This window comes from Dicentrarchus labrax, unplaced genomic scaffold (assembly GCF_905237075.1).
Source record: "Dicentrarchus labrax unplaced genomic scaffold, dlabrax2021, whole genome shotgun sequence".
NCBI classification, from domain to species: domain Eukaryota; kingdom Metazoa; phylum Chordata; class Actinopteri; family Moronidae; genus Dicentrarchus; species Dicentrarchus labrax.
Genome location: NW_026136714.1, coordinates 10,225,660 through 10,245,399, shown reverse-complemented (window position 1 = coordinate 10,245,399; position 19,740 = coordinate 10,225,660). Strand labels below are relative to the sequence as shown.

The following is a 19,740-nucleotide window of genomic DNA, read 5'->3' as shown; positions in this document are numbered from 1 at the left end:
CAGCAGATGTGGCATGCTTCTGATCCATGTCCTGCCAGCAGTCATGAGTATATATCCTTCAGAACAAGGCAGTTCTTTTTCTCGTCTCCGTTTGCTTTCAGAAAATGAATCCTGATGAAAATATTATCACCAGTAATCAGTCTTCTTATTGTAGACACTATGTAAGCTTTCTCAGACACACATTGTGCATCATTTAACCAAGTAATGTCAATTTGCATTATTTACTATAACTTGAGGTTTCACAGATCTCAATTGTTACAGCGTAAACTGTTTAACTAGTCCTCACAGATTCCTTATTTTCCATGATTGTGGCATATATTTCAAACTAGGACACTGCACGGTCACGATATTATAGAATCATTACAAAACAATACACATGGAGAGAACAAACCAGATTGTCATGATTTGAGTTAACTTTTTTAGTGCTTCTGTACCTTAGAGAACAAGGATTTCCTTAAGCTGGCCCTTCTGCAGCCATATAAGTTGTGAATGGGAACACCAATTAGTTTCCTGGCTCCATGAGTGATCTTAAATAGTCTTGCGTCCTTGTGCAACATGCATGAATGCTTGTGCATACAAGACATTTAACACACAATGACTGCTGTAATGAGTTGCAATCAATTGACATAAAAGATGAATGAATGTTTGATTTAAAATTGCTGTTAATACTGGTAGTGTTAGTGAACATGTCTGTTATGTAAGAATCTGGTAGTAGAGCTCAGGGCCATATTACATGAAGAGTAGGGGTGGGAGAGAGGGAGAGGCGAGGAAGGCAGTGTGTTTGAGGAGAGAGAGAGAGAGAGAGAGAGAGAGAGAGAGAGAGAGAGAGAGAGAGAGAGAGAGAATGACAAGGGGGGCAGGGTTGAGAGAGCAACACAGAGCAACAAGGGGTAGTGAGAGAGAGACACATGGAGAGAGAGATGAGAGGTTAGGAGTCGCTAGTTGGAAATATAATCAGAGACAGGCCACTGATTCAGAGCTTGGTGCACAGCTGGTGTGACGGGTGAAGAAGCTGCAGGCGAACACTGAGTGGACGGACAGTGACAATGTGCAACGAGTGTGGGATTTAATATACTGGAGAATGTTATAAACTCTATAACCCATGTAGCAAACTGGAAACATGTGGGGACCACAGGTGGAAGACTGAAGTGTTTTAACTGCAGAACTGAGGGGAATAGCAGAATGGATGCTTCTGAAGTACATCTGGAGATAACCAACGTGTGAACGGCTGTGGACGTCATTTAGCATCTAACACTACTGGACTAAGAAGTAAAGAGGAACTGTTTTTTCATGTACTACATTGTATTGCAGATATTATCTGAATAATGTAACATTAACAACTTGTAACATTTGCCATTTTATACCCGTTTAATTTTTCCAGCTTTTTCTTCAGAAGTAAATAGTAAATGGACTTAATTGGATTTGACATTTTAACATCTTCACAAAGTGGAGATCACCTAGTCCTTCATATTTATTACTTAGAACTGAATGGATGGTTTATGGTGGGAAGGACTTCTCTTGAGAAGTAAAGTGGATCTTTCAATTTAGACTTTAATGTAGTGCAATCTAAAGAAGATACTGCATAATCTCCCTGGCATCCTATGTATAAATGATACTACAATGAATGCCCGACACCATCAAAACAAAGTGGATTACAAATTGGTAAACCTACTGCATCCTGCAAGGTTGGCAGTCCTGATGAGGTGTTTGAACCATGTGGTCCACTGAGAGCATGGAGCCAGAGAAAGCACACACCCAGGGCAGCTTCTTCAGCAAGGTGGATGTGCCTGACCATGCTCACTACATTATCGCCTTATTCGTCTTTATCATCGGGGCACTGGGCATCACTGGCAATGCACTGGTTTTGTTTGCCATCTATAGGTAGGTTTTTGTTTTCAGATTTGTACTTTAAGTCTTTGTTTGTGTCGGTTCTTTAGTTTCTTATTACTGCATTAGCCATTTCCATTTTTAATCAGAAACCTAAGAAGATGTTATAATCACTCAGAGATTATATGATCTTAGAGAGAGACAGACAAAAAGACTGAGTCATAACACATGATATATACCAAAATGCTATATGTGTGCAAATATGTGTTCTTTTTCCTGGCTTTTGTTGTTAGAAATAAATGTATATTTCTAATTCAGGAGCTAGGAAGTCTCTCAGTTAAAGTTGAGAGGTCTTTGCTGTCTTAAATTTACTGTAGAATGAGGGTCAGTATTTGTGATGTTCTTTACTGTCTAGAGGATCAGTGGGGGATTCCAAAAAGCTGGCGATTATGGATAAAATAATCTTCGCCTCTTAGTAACCAAAAAGATCTTCTTAGATGCATGGAAATAAAGTAGAATCCCAGGAGCAACTCTTTCCAGTATTGTGGAGAAATAGTGTGAAGTATTGAAAAGGTTCCATTTTGAACATTATGTAAACTTCCCCAGCTTTTTTGGTGCAAATATACTAATGTATAGCAGGTGCAATAGCAGTGGTGGAAAGTACATTTACTCAAGTACTGTATTTAAGTATCATTTTTATTTACTTGTGACTAGGTACTTTAGGTTTTGTGAGTATAACCATTTTATGCTACTCTATATTTCTACTCCACCACATTTCAGATGCAAATATTGTATTTTTTACTCCACTGCAGATTCATAATAATTAATAATAATAATTGATAATAATTAATTAATCATTGAAAATATAATATTTATATAAATATGATGTATTAATATCGGCTAATGTCAGACTTGATTGATCCCTATCCAGCAGAATACAGAAAATAAGAGGAAACTGCAGCATTAATATGATTAACATATTAAAGCATCAATAATTATGATTCAATAATATGATATATGTTATTCTGAAATGGATCATAGTGCAAAATAATTTAGTACTTTAAATACATTTTGATGTTAATACTTTTTTACTTTAGTAAAAATTGCAGGATTTCAATTGCAACAGAGTAATTAAAAGATATGACTATGTTTTTTTTATCTTTCTTTTTTTTTTTGCCTTTATATTGGTTTACCTGGTTTATTTTTAGATTTGGTCAAATGTGTCCATTCAAGTACTCTGTAGTTTGGGTTTTTCAGGACAAACTGCTAAAACAGCTACTATTTATATGCTAAACATATATTATTTATGTATAAACAACTGAAACAAACAGTTGTGACTGATAGCTGCATAAAGGTATTGTGCATTTCACTATAATCAAAAGTACCGTCTATTTAGCATCACAAGCAACAAGTAATGTCAAAAATAAAGGACAATCTTTTTTACTATTGTAAAAAGTACCATGATATGAGTGACTCTTAAATTGTAAACTTCCTTTCTTAAGTCAAGGAAGGAGTATATGTGTTATGCATTGTGAAACTGACCTCTTATTGTGCTATTGGTGTTAACTGTTACACAGAAACTGGGTCAGTGACAGAAAGTGTGTGTGTGGTAGTGTGTGTATATTTGTTCTGGGGATTGTCAGGAGCTTTTATAGTCCATCTGTCCATCATTGTAAATAGATTAGATGGGTTCTCCATTGTGTTTTGTTGATAATTTGTGTTTACTGATTCAGAAATGCACATGATGTTATCGGTTCCAAGAAAAGTTATTCACACTCAAACAAACAAACACACACACACGCACACACACACACACACACACACACACACACACACACACACACACACACACACACACACACAGAGAGAGAGAGAGAGAGAGAGAGAGAGAGAGAGAGAGAGAGAGAGAGGATTGATTCTGTTTTAAGTGAGATGTCAGCTGATATGATGATTATCTAGAAATTGACAGTAAATGCTGTTGTAATATGCACACATGCACACATAGATAGACGTTCAGAAGCAGATACGAATGTATAAGTGTAACGTATTAGGCATAAGAAATAGTTTGTGTTAAATCAGGTCGCAGCTACTTTGAATTCAGGAGATATAGAACAGAGTTTAATCAATAAAGAGCTCTGGAGGCAGACTGCAGGTCAGTACCCTGCTTAACCAAGCTGGTATGAATATGCAGGTTCGTACTGAGTTGACCAGTTCAGGAAAGACCTCATATGTGATTAATGCTGACAATTTAACGATATTGTATATTGAGTTATGCATTAAAACAAGATGCAATGAACTGAGACATACAAGTAAACTATCTCTTCCCCTAAGTAAGATCACTATCATATTAGGTATTTCTTGAATTATAAAACGTATTAAACAACAGATGCAACATTCCTTCTAGTCAGAAGTGGAGCCAGGCCGGGACCAGTGGTCATTTTGGGGTGGCTCAGAAATCATTATTATATGAACATAAAAGAGTGTCTAATTAAGTGTTATTTTAGGCACACAAAACACATAACTTCATATTCTTTGGAATTCAGTGTATCCAGAAATGTTTTGTCTTGTTCCTGCAGGTAAAATAAACACAGTACAAAGAAGTAGAAATGTCCCAAGCTAACCCTAACATAGACAGAAGAAACTAATGGAAAATATCAGAGAAGGTAACAACACTGGAGTAGCCATGTGTGTGAAAGAGTTGGTGTTCCTGATGGTCCACTCGGGCCAGGGATCGGGGGGGCTCCTCTTTCTCAATCTCTGAGTCTGTCTGTTCTTTTTCCATCTCACCCTGTCTGTCACGGTCCTGTGTCTCAGCTGGTTTTTTCTTGCTGCTATTATTGAAGAAGAATTGAGGATGCTATATCTGCTGTCATGCCCTTCTTTGTCTGTGTGTGTGTGTGTGCGTGTGTGTGTGTGTGTGTGTGTGTAGTAACAAGAAGCTTCGTAACCTGCCAAACTACTTCATTATGAACCTGGCGGTCAGTGATTTCCTCATGGCCTTCACACAGTCCCCCATCTTCTTCATCAACTGTCTATACAAAGAATGGGTGTTTGGAGAGATGGGTAATTCTCCTCTTTGTTTTTTAATACAATACACTCAAAGACAGATCCTATATATTAGAATAAAAAACAAATTAGATACAATTCTGTTGTTTTACCTGCTGCTGTTGAGTCATTTATATGTCTGTATGTGCTCCTTCGCTGTAGGCTGTAAGATGTACGCGTTCTGCGGCGCCCTGTTTGGCATCACCTCCATGATAAACCTCCTGGCTATCTCTATCGACCGCTACCTGGTTATCACCAAGCCTCTGCAGGCCATACACTGGAGCTCCAAACGTAGGACCACTCTGGCCATCCTCATAGTCTGGCTTTACTCTTTGGCTTGGAGTCTGGCTCCACTAGTTGGCTGGAGTGAGTTTCCTCTACCTGGACGTCTTTTTCTATCACCTCCTTCACTTGCCGCAGAACTCTTGATGATTTCTAGCCTACTGTACATGCCATCTAGAGTAGAGCAGAAATGATCTGTTTTTGTTTACCGGCTGTAGATAGTTATCCACCTGCTGTTGTGCTGTTGATCTGTGACCTTAATCTACTGCTCCACAGACTTTACATCAAAACAAGTACAGTTTAATGTAAAACAGCATGCAGAACCATTGATGTTTTACATGATATCTTACTTCCTGTGATCTAAAAAATGATCTAATGTTTGATCTTTTCTCCTTCTAGGCTCCTATATTCCGGAGGGCCTGATGACATCTTGTACATGGGATTATGTCACATACACACTGGCCAATAGGAGCTACACGATGATGCTATGCTGTTTTGTTTTCTTCATTCCACTAGGAATCATCTTTTACTGCTATCTCTTCATGTTTCTGGCTATACGGAAGACAAGCAGGTACTGCACTTTATGTTTTTATTTTTGTGCTTGTGTAGGCGGAGATACATGCAAAGAATTTAAAAATACCACTGCACCAGAAATGTATTTTGTATGATTTGCTTCTTTGTTGTCTTTCTCCACTTTTGTTTTTTTACTTACTGTATGTTCTCCCAGCAGTAGACTTTCCTTATGTTGCAGGGCTGACCCCAATAAATGCCTAAACTCCTAATAAATGCTAATGGAGAAAGTGGTAATGATTCTGAATACGTAAGAACAACCAGTAAGGATGGACTATTTACTTAATTTATTTGAACACAGTACACACACACACACACAAGTCTTGTTGTTTCAAACACAGAATAAATAACTTCCAACTTCATAAAAACAAATACTCGCATTTAACTTCCACAGTTACAAATTAACTAGCTACAAACTTGCTGCTCTCTTATTTCATGCATCTCTAGTTTCTGCCTGAACCCACCGTGTCTTTGTAATTTCTGGAGTCAGAGTCCTGGTCGGAGCCACAGTAAATCTGCTGGCTCGTTAATCTTGCAGACTGTGAGCCTAGTTCTCTGTTGTGTGCTCGCCTGGCTCCAGTTCTGTTGCTTATTCTGGCCCTGGTCCCTGATAGTATTCCCTGCTGCGTCCCCTCTGCTCCTACGCTAGTAGTGTAAACAAACCTCTCCCCTTTCCCTTCGAGTTCCCAGTATGGGTAAAGTGAGATAATAGGACTGCTAAGTAGCTAATGGCAGTTAGTACAGTTAACACATGCACAATCTAAGTGACTCCCTGTTTGTTTTGCAACAATTCCCTGATACTCTCGTCCCAGTGATGTAGCATGTTGTTTTTGTTTTTCTGTAACAATCCAACTAATGAAAAGTGTGTAGACTAAGACTGTTTAGTCGACCATTAGGGGGCAGCATTACTATTTATTGTTATTGTTTTTACCCCCAAAAATGTAGTATGCGTGGTATGTACTGTAAGTAGCTGGAACAAACTGTGTCGAAATAATACTGAGTAATACATCCCTACATGCCTGCCTAGGGACGAACTGTTTCAGACAAAAGCAATTGTTCTGATGAAGAAATACATCTGTACAGTTCATGTACACACACACACACACACACACACACACACACACACACACGCCTATAGCCATACAAACCCCCAACTACTGTCCCCACTGTGAGAATGGTATATCTAAGAAGTGAAATAAAGGTTGTTTGTAAGATTCAGGGGGCTCTATTGGCAGAAAATTGCAGAAATTGAATATAAATAGAATATTAAGATAAAAAAAAAAGCCTTAAATCATTTTTTATTGGGCAGATATTGGTTTAATTAAAACAAAACATTACTTTAACTGTCCAGTATAACATGAATAACCTGAATTTGTTTCAGGGACTAGGTTTCTCTTTAACTGCTCCCTCTGTACTGCTCCACTTGCAGGGAAGTGGAACGTCTGGGGACTCAGGTGAGGAAATCCACCCTGATCCAGCAGAAGTCCATCAGGAGCGAGTGGAAATTGGCTAAAATTGCCTTTGTCGTCATTGTGGTTTATGTCCTCTCCTGGTCACCGTATGCCTGTGTCACAATGATTTCCTGGGCCGGGTAAGACTTATTTCATAGATAGATGTTCTAAGGCTTTTAGTATGAGTTTATCTTATACATGTTCTGTCTACAGTAGCACCCCTGTTAACAGTGCTCTCGAGATTTCAACCAGCTACTTTTGAATACATATAGTGACCCTGTATTGTTAAAATAAAGTTAAGGACAATGTAACCAGTGCATGCTCTGTATATGTACAGTAAACACTGTAAGACACATAGTGAGAAAATTTATTTTCAATACAAACAAATAAGATTCCAAAAATAATATTAACATTCTTTCTCATCTTGCACAACATTGTACTATACCTCAGGGCTAAATTTAATCATATTTCTATCTTCCTGCTTCTTTAAAAATATGTATTTATATATATAAAAATGTATCTAGATACATCAAATAATTCACTGAGGAAATCCAGATTCAGCAGGTATACAGTAACATGGCACTTGTTAGAGTGGTTGTTCTGGCAATTTGGATCAAAATCTCCCCCAAATGGTGTTCAATGTGTTATATAATTTTGTTTTAGCTAGAGGCCAAGTACCCTGGATGAGTGACATAGAACAGATGGTGAAGTTGCTCATCTGCCCTTTGCTTATCCAACGTATCACAACATTAACTAAACCACATTTCTCTACTGGGACATACAGTAGGACGGGGATGTTGTTATGTAACTTTGAAATCTTTTTCCCTGCTCATTCACAGGGGAAAGGTAGTCTTGCACACACACACACACACACACACACACACACACACACACACACACACACACACACACACACACACACACGATCAGATGGACTTAATCACCCATCTGTGGCAGCTGGCACATTTTGGCTAATCCCTGACCCAATACGCCCCTTCATTCTATTACAAAATATAGAAAAAAGATTACTTTGATATGTGTTGTCACACTAAAACTAAAAAATACTATTCTGTCGTTCTGTCTTTTTCAGGCACGCCGACATCCTGACACCATACTCCAAGGCTGTCCCCGCAGTAATAGCAAAAGCCTCTGCCATTTACAATCCTTTTATCTATGCTATTATACACAACAAATACAGGTAAATGATTAAAATCAGTGAAAAAAATTTTTTGTTTTACCTTTACAGTCTATCATCTTGTATTATATCATCATATCCAACTTGTGGTGTACTTCATTAGGAAGACTCTGGCAGAGAAGGTTCCCTGCCTGAGGTTTCTGACTCCCACTCCTCGGAAAGAATGCATCTCCTCCTCCTCCATCAGTGAGTCCTCTTACAGGGACTCCATCATTAGCAGACAGTCCACAGCATCAAGGACTCACTTTATTACAACTTCCACTGACATGGTAATTTCTAGCTGTTCTTTCTTTTTGCTCTATGAGTTGACTCGTATTGGCTGATTCAAAGAAACTATGAGAATTATATTATGTAACATAATATGCAGCTCTGTTTTCATTAATGTATAATCACCTGAATATAGGATTGTTATGTTTTTGTTACCTTGAGTAAGCCATTTATATATCTACATACGCTGCGGGGTGTCTTCCATAGAGTCCACTATGTTGAACCATCATGTTTCTACTGTAGCCCAGTAGGGACAAACCAAACAATGGCTGTAGATAGGGGTGTTTGCATCTTTTGTGCATTTTGCATGCACCATAGCTAATTGCCACTAAATCCTACACACTGGACCTTTAAGTCTTTATTACAGTCTTCTATTAACAATTTGTGAAGAAACCTACTGTACATACTTGTTATCTAAACTCTTCATCAATTAACTACTTGGTGTAAATTAATATATACTAGATCTTTATTTAAATATTTTGTAACATTTATTCCCATGTATTCATTTTTTATGTTTTTCTTTATTCAACTTTTGCATTCAGTTGAAATGGTTGACTTGAAAGTGAAATAATCCATCAATATGCACATACCTTACACATTGTTCCTCCAGAAATGTGCTTGGGGTAGGACTAGGATATTGCAAAGGCTGTATGCATTAACATAATATGTGATAAAAAATTGATTTTTAAGAAAAAAGTTGGCCATATTGAACCGCCATCTTTCTATTGTAGCCCAGAATGGACAAACAAAACACTGGATCTAGATGGGGCCTTTTTCACGCCACTGTAGTTTCTCCTTTGCTTAGTCTGCATGCAATCTGCAACTTCACCGCTAGATGGCACTAAATCCTAAACACCGGTCCTTTAAGACCATGAAGTGTACAGCAAGTGGATAATATGCTTTTGGGTAATTCCAGATCAAGTCCTGCACACTACACACTGGTCCTTTAAAGCTAAATTCAATCCAAGATATAACACATAATCTTCTCTTACTGCACTTACTTAGCATTCATGAGATTATTTCTGCTGCAACTGAAACCTTGATGCTCAAATTATTTTAATATTTTCTTCTTTGTAAGATAATGTGTGTGTGAACATCATCTTATGCATCTGTGAAAATTAAAGTTGTTCCAAGTTTTTTAGTTGAATCAATCAAAGGAAGTTAAATTACATGCTGGTCCGAGGTAAGTTAACCTTGAATGATTTCCTTTTAGTGTGGTTCAGTTCAGCTCACATTTGTTCTGTTCTGTCCTGCAGGTATTAAGGGATGTAGAGATGGAGCCTTTGGGAAGGAAGTCAGGTGATTCCTTCAGAAGCATGTCGTTGTACAGTCAGTCTTGCAGACGTAAGTCTTACAAGAAACAGTTAGTGCAGAAGACCACCAAGACCTACACAGCAGAGAAGGTGAGAAAACACAACGTAAAAAAGTGTGAAATCATTATTGATAAAACTGATATTATTTTCCATGGGTGCTTAGAGGTGTTTGGCTCATGCTAATTTTATTTGATTGAATGTTTTCATGTTTTGCATATCATTTTGTTCTTGTGTATTTGTGTTTCATTTAAATTGCCAGCATTCATCTACCATGAATGAATCATCGAGCAACTGTGAGCATGAACTGGTTTCCAGCTCTCTCACCATCGCCACTCTCCCCCTGCTAGTTCTTACCAGGAGACGCAGCCAGAGTCTGACAAATGAGAGTTCAGATGCAGGGGAGGAGAAAGGCAGCATCTGTGACAGGCTGGGCAGCCACAGGAGCGACTCTTTTGATTCACTGAATTTCGGAAAAATCACATCTAGTGATCCCAGGTCACCTCAGGGTGTTCCACGCATAATTGTCATCAGTCCCACGTCTGAAAGCAGCCTCATCAGCCACGACAGTGTCTGCTTAGAGGATAGCGTTGAGTCGATTGAGAACAATGTTTTTGTCAGCCTAAACTTCTCAACAGAAGTCTTTGAGGCAGTGGAGCTACTCTCTTGACCAGCTGGACTTTGCTGGACAATAATTATCTCTTTTTCACTGAAGGTGTGTTATTTATTGTAATTTCAGACCTCAGAGAACACCACGCTCTTCTCTACAGGCCTAGACTTGTTTTGAATTTGGACAACTGAAATGATCTGTTTCTGTGCTTATTTCTCATCCTGTACAGCAAAAAAAAAAAAAAAAGTTAAGCCACTCTGTTGTTTAGATAAATGGAGTGCAGAAGAAAAGTTAGTAGCAAATGAAACAATAGGATCTGGTTGTGGTATGTAGTGTGCAGTGTGTTTGTCAGACTTTGGCAGGGACAGGGATGCCCTGAGGGGCAGCATGGGTTGCCACATATTTTTGTTAGATCCCTCAAAAATGACAAGTGTAACAACATATTTTCAGAAGCTTGAGGCCCAAGCTTGACAGACTGAATTCTTAGTTTAGCAATTCAAGCTAAAGGCCATGAAACTGTGATATAAAGTGTTGAATTGAAATGTTTATATCTGAGTTATTTTAGGTCGACTTCATGGATTGTCTGCTGGAGACTGAAGAGAGGACATTTAGATCTGGAATTAGACCAGTTTAGTTAGGGGCAGTGCTGGGCTAGATAATCAGAAAATGTAATTTATTACTCATTACTCTTCTTAAAAGTAATATTATTGCTTTACTTATTGCTCCCTGCCAACAGTAATTAGTTATACTACTAGTTATATCATTTTTCTGCTACTCCCTACAAAACTGATAATTGTGGCCCTTCTCCCCAGAATTAATTTTTTTTTGTTAAAACCAAAGTAATGGGAATATTTCCAGACTCTGAATATATTATGTTTCCATCTAGTTTCCTCCATGGGGTGCCAATAAAAGTAGCATGTTGTAACTGTAATATTATAACTGAAATGTATTAGTATTTAGTTACACTACTAGCTACTGGGGAAAATAACATAAAAATATATATATTTATATATATATATATATATATATATATATATATATATTTAAATTCTAATCTTTTGGTAGTTGTTCCTTAAGCTGTATGAACCTCTCCATCTTTTCATTGTCAGGGAGACAGTGGTATAATGAAAAAGTGAGGCACGGTCAAATCTGTCAAAAAACGACAAACTTTTTAAATGTTCGTTTTAATATGTCTTGCTCATTATGTTGATATTGCTTTGTGACAAATGTTCCCTTGATCCATTCCTATTCATATAAAAAAACTTAATTGTACTATTAATGTTGCTCGTGAACACTACAGTGTTGTTGCCAGTGATATGAGTGAGTGTATGCTTCAAAATCCCAATAAAGGAAGGAAGCAGTACAGTAGATTTATATGCACATGTGACCAAAGATGTTTACAGAAGACTTTGTATTCTTATTTTTAGACCTACAACAAATCCCTCCAGTCAGTGAATGGAAACTCCTCTTCATCGTAACAGACTAATTATTCCTAATTATTGTAATCCTTCAAGTAAGACCAACTTGCACTATACAGCGGCAATCACTGTAAGTACAAAAGAAGCTCTAAAAGGCCAATGTGGCATCCTGACTTGATTCAAATTTGTGATCCATTATCTGGTGTAATGTCTGTATCAGTTGTGTTTTAACATTTGATGCATCTGCTGGTTTTATACAACAAACAAACATAATTGGGCAACAATGGTGAGGAAATGTCGGAGTAGCACTCATGTTAGTTTGTGTGCTGATTAAATATTCTGAATCCATGGTTTGGCACAAGAGCACTCAATGATTATACTGATATTTTACTGATTGCAAAACCCCAGATTACATTCAGGGATTACTTCAGCACATTCGATGCCAATATTTATCAAATTGTTTATTTCTTCGATACACACACATGCATCAAAATTACAGTATGGTTAAAAAATAAATTCAGGCAATGGTAAATAAATTATGTGTAATGTCAGGTATGACTAGTCCACATCAAACAATTCAGTGACAGTCTGAGAGTCCCATGATTAACAATAAACATTATTGTACAAGAGTATATCTTGACTATTTTCTTTAAAAAAAATATATTCTTTTAGTTTCCCTTCATGAAATGTTTTTGACACGCAGTAGTATATAGTAGTTTTAGGTCTACACCACAAGATGATTCATACTAATGGGACAGAATGTTTTATTTTGATGTAACTCTGCTTTGAATCTTCAATTTGTTGTCCAATATTTCAGTGCTAGAGGAAATAAGTGAGAGTACGAAAGTAAGAAAGCATATTTGAACACTGTGAGGCTGAAGTTGAATGCACATGACATTGTTCACTGAAGGTCACCTGTTTGATTATTTTATGAGCCATGTTTAGTGCTATGGGTTATTTTTGTTTATATTATTATTTATCAATATGATAATTTTCAAATTATGTCAAATTAAACAGATAAGAGTCGACATGGGGGAGTACTGTTATATGGGTTTCAGTGTGACCTTTGACATGATTAATCACTTTAACACTTAGCTTGAACACAAGCTGGATGGCTGCAATTACACTGCCACCATAACAAAGTCGCTACTGCCATCTACTGGTTAAAATGGACATCACACTAGAGCAACTTCTGAGCAACAGATCAGTTCTGTGTTTCACAAGTGACACAAATCGTTTTAAATAAAAGCATTTACACAGACTAATACAATAATGATTATAAGGATAATAATAAACAATAAAATGTCCAGGGTGCCACATGTTCCTCTCTCACTTTCTTTCACAGTAGTGTGACAGCTAACAAAAGTGTTTTCTTCTTTATCTCAAGATGCTGTTTGCTGCTGTTTCATGTATTGCTTTTATTTCCTTTGTGCTACTGGGACAGTTTATAAATTATTTTCGTTAGTCATTTGTGGCCAGCTGAAGAGAGCCACTGTGTATGAACTCTTGGTACTTTGACAATGTTTTTACATGCACTTAACATGAATAAACTTGCAACATGCAAAAGTTCAGTCTGCATAACTGCTATGTAGCAAAACACAAACCAACAAAAAATATTCTACAAAGTACATCTGCTATGGGTCTTGTAAATGGCTACACTTAAATGTGTAATGTCCTCTTTGTCTGAGAGTAATTTAAGTTCCGTCCTAAGCCCTTGTTTTATGATGGACAGTGAGTGTGACAAACTTAAGGTAACGTGCAACAGTAGCAACAGTAGAGAGGGGGATCTTCTGTGAACCCAGAGAAAGTGAAGATGGGTGTTCTCACTGTCTCGCTGTTGGTGTTGATTAAAGAAGATTATTCAAAAAGAAACTGTAGCCTTCTTATTACCCACAGACCAGAAGGACGAATGCAAACAAGGAAGGAAAAAGGGTTACAATACTTAATATTTCAAATCAATGAGCAGTATGCATTATGAAGTATGTTCAGTATACAACGACAACAGCCACTAGAGGGCTGTAGTGAATCATATTTCTCTGCTGGGAAGTACAAATGTGAAAGACGGTGCAGCTTCTTTCTTTCTTTCTTTCTTTCTTTCTTTCTTTCTTTCTTTCTTTCTTCTACTTTCCCCCACCCCAACAGTGAAGTAATTTTGGAATGGAAAGAAAAGAGCAAAATGTCACAATAACTCACGCTCATGCAGAAAGAAAATACAGTTTGTTCGTCATTTAAGATGCACCTGTCACCCCAAACATCCAGACAACTGCTTTTGACATTTCAGAAATGTTAGAAGATATCATATAGCCTATAATGATCATATTAGTATACAGTGTCATCATACTGATACTGTTTTTTTATTAGCTTCTTATTTGTATGTGAGTTTGTTCTAATACAGGCCTTCTGTGTGTCTCATTAAAAATCCAGCTGATGCTAAATTGCAGCTGGTGTTTGAGAGACTGTCAAGAAACTCCAATAAAACAATAGATCCTCTCAATGATTTTCAGTCCATGCCCCCAACAGCTTCATGACAGACAGATGTGCATGAGTGTGTGACTGTGTGTGTGTGTGTGTCAGAGAGAGAGAGAGAGAGAGATTACATCACCATGCAGGGAAGCATAAGGCAGGCAGGGAAACCAAGGCTGAAACTGGAGATACATAATAACCAGTTAACAGGCATAACAGGCGCCTGATGTCAGTAATACCTGGCAGGGAGCTCCTCTGCTTTTATGTGGACGGATGCGACCATTTTTATTGTGACAAGCTCATCATGCCAGTGCAGGGTGATGCTCTATAGCCTAGTTGACCGACCCCGCCTACGCATGCGTGCGAGCGCACTCACAGGTCCGGGGTTTGATTTGTAGGCTACCGTGCTGTATGTGGACATTTATAATTTCTAAAAGGAGATTTCGCACAATCTTCTATTTCACTTCAGGGTATAACACGGTTTATTAACCTCAACACAGTCACACTACAGTTGGCAATAAGTCCCTCGAGTAATAGGTTTTCTGTGAAGGGTTTTCTTTCCTTATCATAATAAGTAATATTAATAAGTGCGTTTACGCTCAAAAATACCTTTGCAGTCAGGAGAAAATAATTTCCCCCACTTCCCGGCTGGGTGTGTAATGACGTTGCTCCATTACTGACGGACCTATCTCACAAAGAGCTCAATCAGTGGAGGCGAATGTCTTATACATTGTCCCAGGACACCGGAGAGGACGCAGACCAGGAGCAGCACTCTGCGCAACGACACGGTGAGTAACACTGGTGGACACTGGTTGTAGTTGGTTTTGATGATATTTTGTGGTTATCAGCTGGTTTTTCTTGTTTCTTTCTTTTCTTTCTTTTTAATTTTTTAATTTTCTTTTTTTTTTTTTTTTTTTTTTACTTTTATTACAAAATTCAGTAGTTAAATTCGCTTATGCGGCTGTATACAAGGCTAATATCAGCTCTATGGTGGTATTCTAATTGGTTAGGAAATGTCTACAAAACCCTTTTAAAAGAATATGTAGCAACTGTAATAGATTTTTAAGAAAAAGCTCGAAATCCCATTTTTTGGTGGATTTCAAGTGCCACTGTTACGCAGTCCCTGATTTTCCTCTTCTATATATTCGGTGTATTTGTTAAAACTGGTGTTAAACACATTTGATCTGTGCTGCTGTACGATATCAAAAAAATAAAAATCATTAATGTGAGTTAAAGATCAAATGCAAGTTCAATGGCATGGGATAGGTGAAAAGAAAATAATGTTGAAATTAGGTTAAATTTACTGAAAGTGGAAGACAGATATATACATCCACATATGAGAGAAAGAGGGAGAGAGATGTGTAGGATGAGAGTGTTTGTGTGCGTGTGCGTGTGTGTGTGTGTGTGTGTGTGTGTGTGAGGGGGCGAGGTAGTATTGATGTTTGGTCATGCTTTAGACGTGCTGAATGGAGCAGATGCTTTGATCTCCCCTTGAGACCCTGCTGATACTAAAGCTCTGCCTCTGGTCACTGATATATAGGCTGCAATGGCAAGTGTACACACACACACACACACACACACACACACACACACACACACACACACACACACTACAGCACTTGATTAAACATAGGTTAATTTGAATCATAATTCTTTCTTTAGCATCACTTTCTTTTCTTCTCCCCACCATTCTGTGATCTTATCTGCTCCACTTCATCTCTTTCTCTTCATATCCTGTGCTAATGTCTTTTCTCAGCTTCCTTCTGCAGAACAGCTGCTCTATATGTGAGGGGAAAGAAGTAAAAGCACTGGGAAGGCACTGAAGTTAACTCAGAGCACAAAAAAACATGAAGTGTGTGTGTCTTGTGTCTTGTTTATTCTTATGGGTTTATGGGTGCACATTTGCCAAAAAAGGGATATGAAGCACATCATCCATGCATAATTCATTATCCACCAAAGCCTGTGTCATGACACTGAGGCTGATATAATGAATGCAGTCTGAAAGAGGCATATCTATCATGAGGAGTTATGACAAGCTATCAAGCCAGAAGACTGTTGGCAATATCACACATAAGAGTATTTTTGATATAATCAGCACTTGTTACAGAAGGCATTATGAGCTGCATCAGTGTGAAAATTGATTTTAGTCACACTGCCATGGTTTAAATTATATTTCTTGACTTGACCAATCTTACTACAATAACACTTTAAAATACACTCAAATTGCCATGTTGTTTTGGCAGTTAGTGTACATAAAAACTGTGTACCTTACTGTTTTGTCTATTGGAAATGATTCTAGATGTGTGCCAGTAGATGTCAATCATACGTTGGAAAGCTACTGCCAATTTCAAATTTGGAAACTAAAAAACCAGAAAGCAAAATGTTTTTCCAAAGATTTAATAATTTATTTTTTGTTTTCCAAGATGTTGCTGGAGCTGTCTCACCACTGCCCGCAATTTGTTAGAATTTTTCCAGCTGCATGTAGCTGCTACATTTCTTTTATGCATTGCAACAGCCATATTGTCATCTTTGTGTAACTTATTTGGGCTAGTTTCAGTCAACTAGGGATGTCCCCGAATGAGGAATGCCCAGTTAGTGTCAGACCCATGCAGACACTTAACTCTTACAGCAAGTGTGCGTCCTGCTCATAGTTCAGTTATTACATCCCAGCAAACCTCGGAGTGCCTCTCCTGCCGGGTTGCTGATAGCGCTGTCAGCCAAATTACACCGGACGGCAGTAGAGGAGGTATCTGACATCTGGTCCAAAAGTAATTTAGCCAAATTCAATGACAGTCAGCACTGGAGCTGAGAGTGTTGGAGCAGAGGACAGAAACGAGTCCTGCAGCCTCGTCCATTACCCCTCTCTCTGTTTCCATCACAGTTAGTTTAGTTTGGTCATTTTGAGACACGGCTCGGCTTGTAAAGTTCACAGCCTGCCATGCTGTTGCTCCTGCCTATGTATACAAGCATGTAGATAAAAAGAAAGTTAATGCACAACAAGCTCAAAACACAGATAGACATTGTGTACTGCAGTGTGGGACTAGGACACAGAATATTTTAGGTTGAACATCCAACCCACAGTTTAATCATATTTAAGTGAACATCACGGTGAGGATTTTGCTCATCTCATGGTCTTTCCAGTTATGGGCCGATCAGTCTAAAGTTTGTTCTCAGTCTGGGGCTAAAGGAAAATTCAAGCTCAGGGGAGGATGAATGTGCCCAGTAAAGTTCACAACAATCTGCTCATTAGATTTTGATTCATTGTGTACAAATGCAAATGTATGCCTGAGGGTGGTGCTACAAAAAAGGAGAGATCAATGATTCGAGTGTTTATCATTCTGCTTCCAAATAGGGGGCGGAAGGAATGATTAAGAGCAGCTGATCCCAAACGTCTTAATGGTCTTTCTGAAATGTGTGTACTGTCTGTCTCAGAGGCAACGTTACACTTTGCTCTTAAAATGCCTCTCTTTGACTGACCTAGACTTGACTCAAACATTAAGCACTTGTGTGTACATTTGTGGTCTGTGAGTGTGTGTGTGTGTGTGTGCACCTGCGTGTTCATGTCTCTGTGTAGCTGAAGCCACATTTCTCTCAGTTTATCTTTCTTCAGATGGACAGTCGTTTGGGCTGAGCTATCTGTCTCCCAGTGTGCTTGTCTATCTATCTCTGTCTGTCTGGTTGGCTGGCAAACAGGGAGGAATATTTTCCACTGTGAAAGCGAGCAGTTATAAACAGTGACTGAGCTCAGACAGGAGATAAAGGGTTCTGATTATAAGCTTATCTCTTCCAGGCACGCTTTCAGTATTTCTGTATAAAATGTGAATATTACTAATAACTTGTGAGTTTGTTGGGAATGTACTGTACATTTCCCCATCACACTGAATTTTGGATATTTACAACCTAGCACAGAGTTATATCTCTTATATCAAAACAAAATACTTTGATTTTTAACAATCTATGGCATGGAAGGACTTCTTGAACCAGACCAATATAAAAGGATCCTTTTCTAAGACTAAAACAGAAAATATTTTTATTTTCATAGCTTAACAAGTAATTGGGGAAACATTCTGTAAACAGTGAAAGCTGTGTTGGTCTGTCTGATGTCTATATATGGTTTCCATCAGAATGTATTTGACTATTAACTAATAATATATTTATTTCTACTTATCTGGGTAAAATGCTACCATTACTGGATCAGCAAGCTAATTTCCATCCTGCGAATTAAATCCCTGGACAGGAATCCTTTTTACCAACTACACTAGAAAGAACCTTGGGAAAGAAAAGGCTGCTGCACTAACCCGACCCCTAACTGTGCAGTATTTACAGAGATGGGTTGGGGGATTAGTTAGGCTTATATCAGTCTGGAGGGGTCAGACTGATTAGATGGCTGGCAGACAAATACTCTCCCCTATGTAAACAACCTTCCACGTGTTTGTATGTCTACCTGTAGATACGTGTGCGGACACCTGTGAGTGAAAGTAATGTTAATATACAGAATGATTTGTGTGATTGTGGAGTTTTTTGTTGTTCTCTGTAGGTTATTTAGACTGGCATGTTGCCCATTTCCTCCCTCAGTTTATCAGTCTAACTGAAGGAGACAGGAAAATACCTGCAATTTCCACTCTTTTACTTTTCCACTAAACAAAGCTGCCTTCCCAAGGTATCAGCGTACGTTTGCTTTGTTATGATCTTTTAAGGCAGAATCATTCAGCTTGTAACATAAAATAACTTGCACCTTTTTAAACCTGGTATACAAGGAGGGTTTGCAGAATACTCAAACCATTTTTCAGCATACAGTTTGGCAAGTTCATACCTAGGAGTTGCCCATTATATTTATAGTGCAATTTTGAATATTCTAAATTTGACTGAAAGGATTTTAAACTAATTTAAAATTAATGCTATTCAGACCACAGCTGCGGTCTTCAATTTTGACCTGAAACATGATTTACACATGAGAGAGATTGTACGTATGTTGTGTCCCTCCAAGTTGTGTGTGTGTGTGTGTGTATGCGCGGGGTAGCGAATATGGGGTGGGTGTCCCCCTTTTATTCACGTGGATGATGCATTAAATGTCATTTAGAGGGCCAGATTATCGTACCATTAAGGGGTGGAGCTTGTCTTGGTGTGTTTGTGAGCATGTGTGTTTGGATGGGGGCTGCTAAGCTGTGATCATTAAGCATGTGGAGAGGTGAGCATATGGGGACTGGAATAGACCATTTGACAGAACAAAGGACTGGCAGGGTGTCTGAGGTTTCCTGCTATAGCACACTCTCTATTGTTAGTGTTTGATATCATTATCCGG

General features: G+C 38.2%; 2 protein-coding genes across 2 annotated transcripts in view; both read left to right on the top strand.

The window, feature by feature from the left end:
- Positions 1–886: 886 nt before the first annotated feature.
- On the top strand, positions 887–13,541 carry opn4xb (opsin 4xb). The gene is made up of 9 exons (XM_051421636.1): positions 887–1,881; positions 4,757–4,890; positions 5,035–5,238; positions 5,554–5,725; positions 7,154–7,315; positions 8,266–8,373; positions 8,474–8,639; positions 9,894–10,040; positions 10,210–13,541. Exons 1-9 carry the CDS (start codon positions 1,715–1,717, stop codon positions 10,615–10,617), a joined length of 1,668 nt encoding a protein of 555 aa, XP_051277596.1. The 5' UTR covers positions 887–1,714; the 3' UTR covers positions 10,618–13,541.
- Positions 13,542–14,844: 1,303 nt separating this feature from the next.
- Positions 14,845–19,740, top strand: part of pdlim5a (PDZ and LIM domain 5a) — a 66,199-nt gene continuing 61,303 nt past the window's right edge. The window contains exon 1 of the mRNA XM_051421631.1: positions 14,845–15,226. The gene's annotated coding sequence lies outside the window, so the exon portion shown is untranslated. The remainder of the gene's footprint in view (positions 15,227–19,740) is intronic.

Bases quoted from the DNA above. Each gene is read 5' to 3' on its own strand.
- opn4xb (XM_051421636.1), top strand. From the start codon at position 1,715: ATGTGGTCCACTGAGAGCATGGAGCCAGAGAAAGCACACACCCAGGGC. The intron at 1,882-4,756 runs GTAGGTTTTTGT...GTGTGTGTGTAG, and splicing joins GTTTTGTTTGCCATCTATAG to TAACAAGAAGCTTCGTAACC. The intron at 8,640-9,893 runs GTAATTTCTAGC...TCTGTCCTGCAG, and splicing joins TTACAACTTCCACTGACATG to GTATTAAGGGATGTAGAGAT.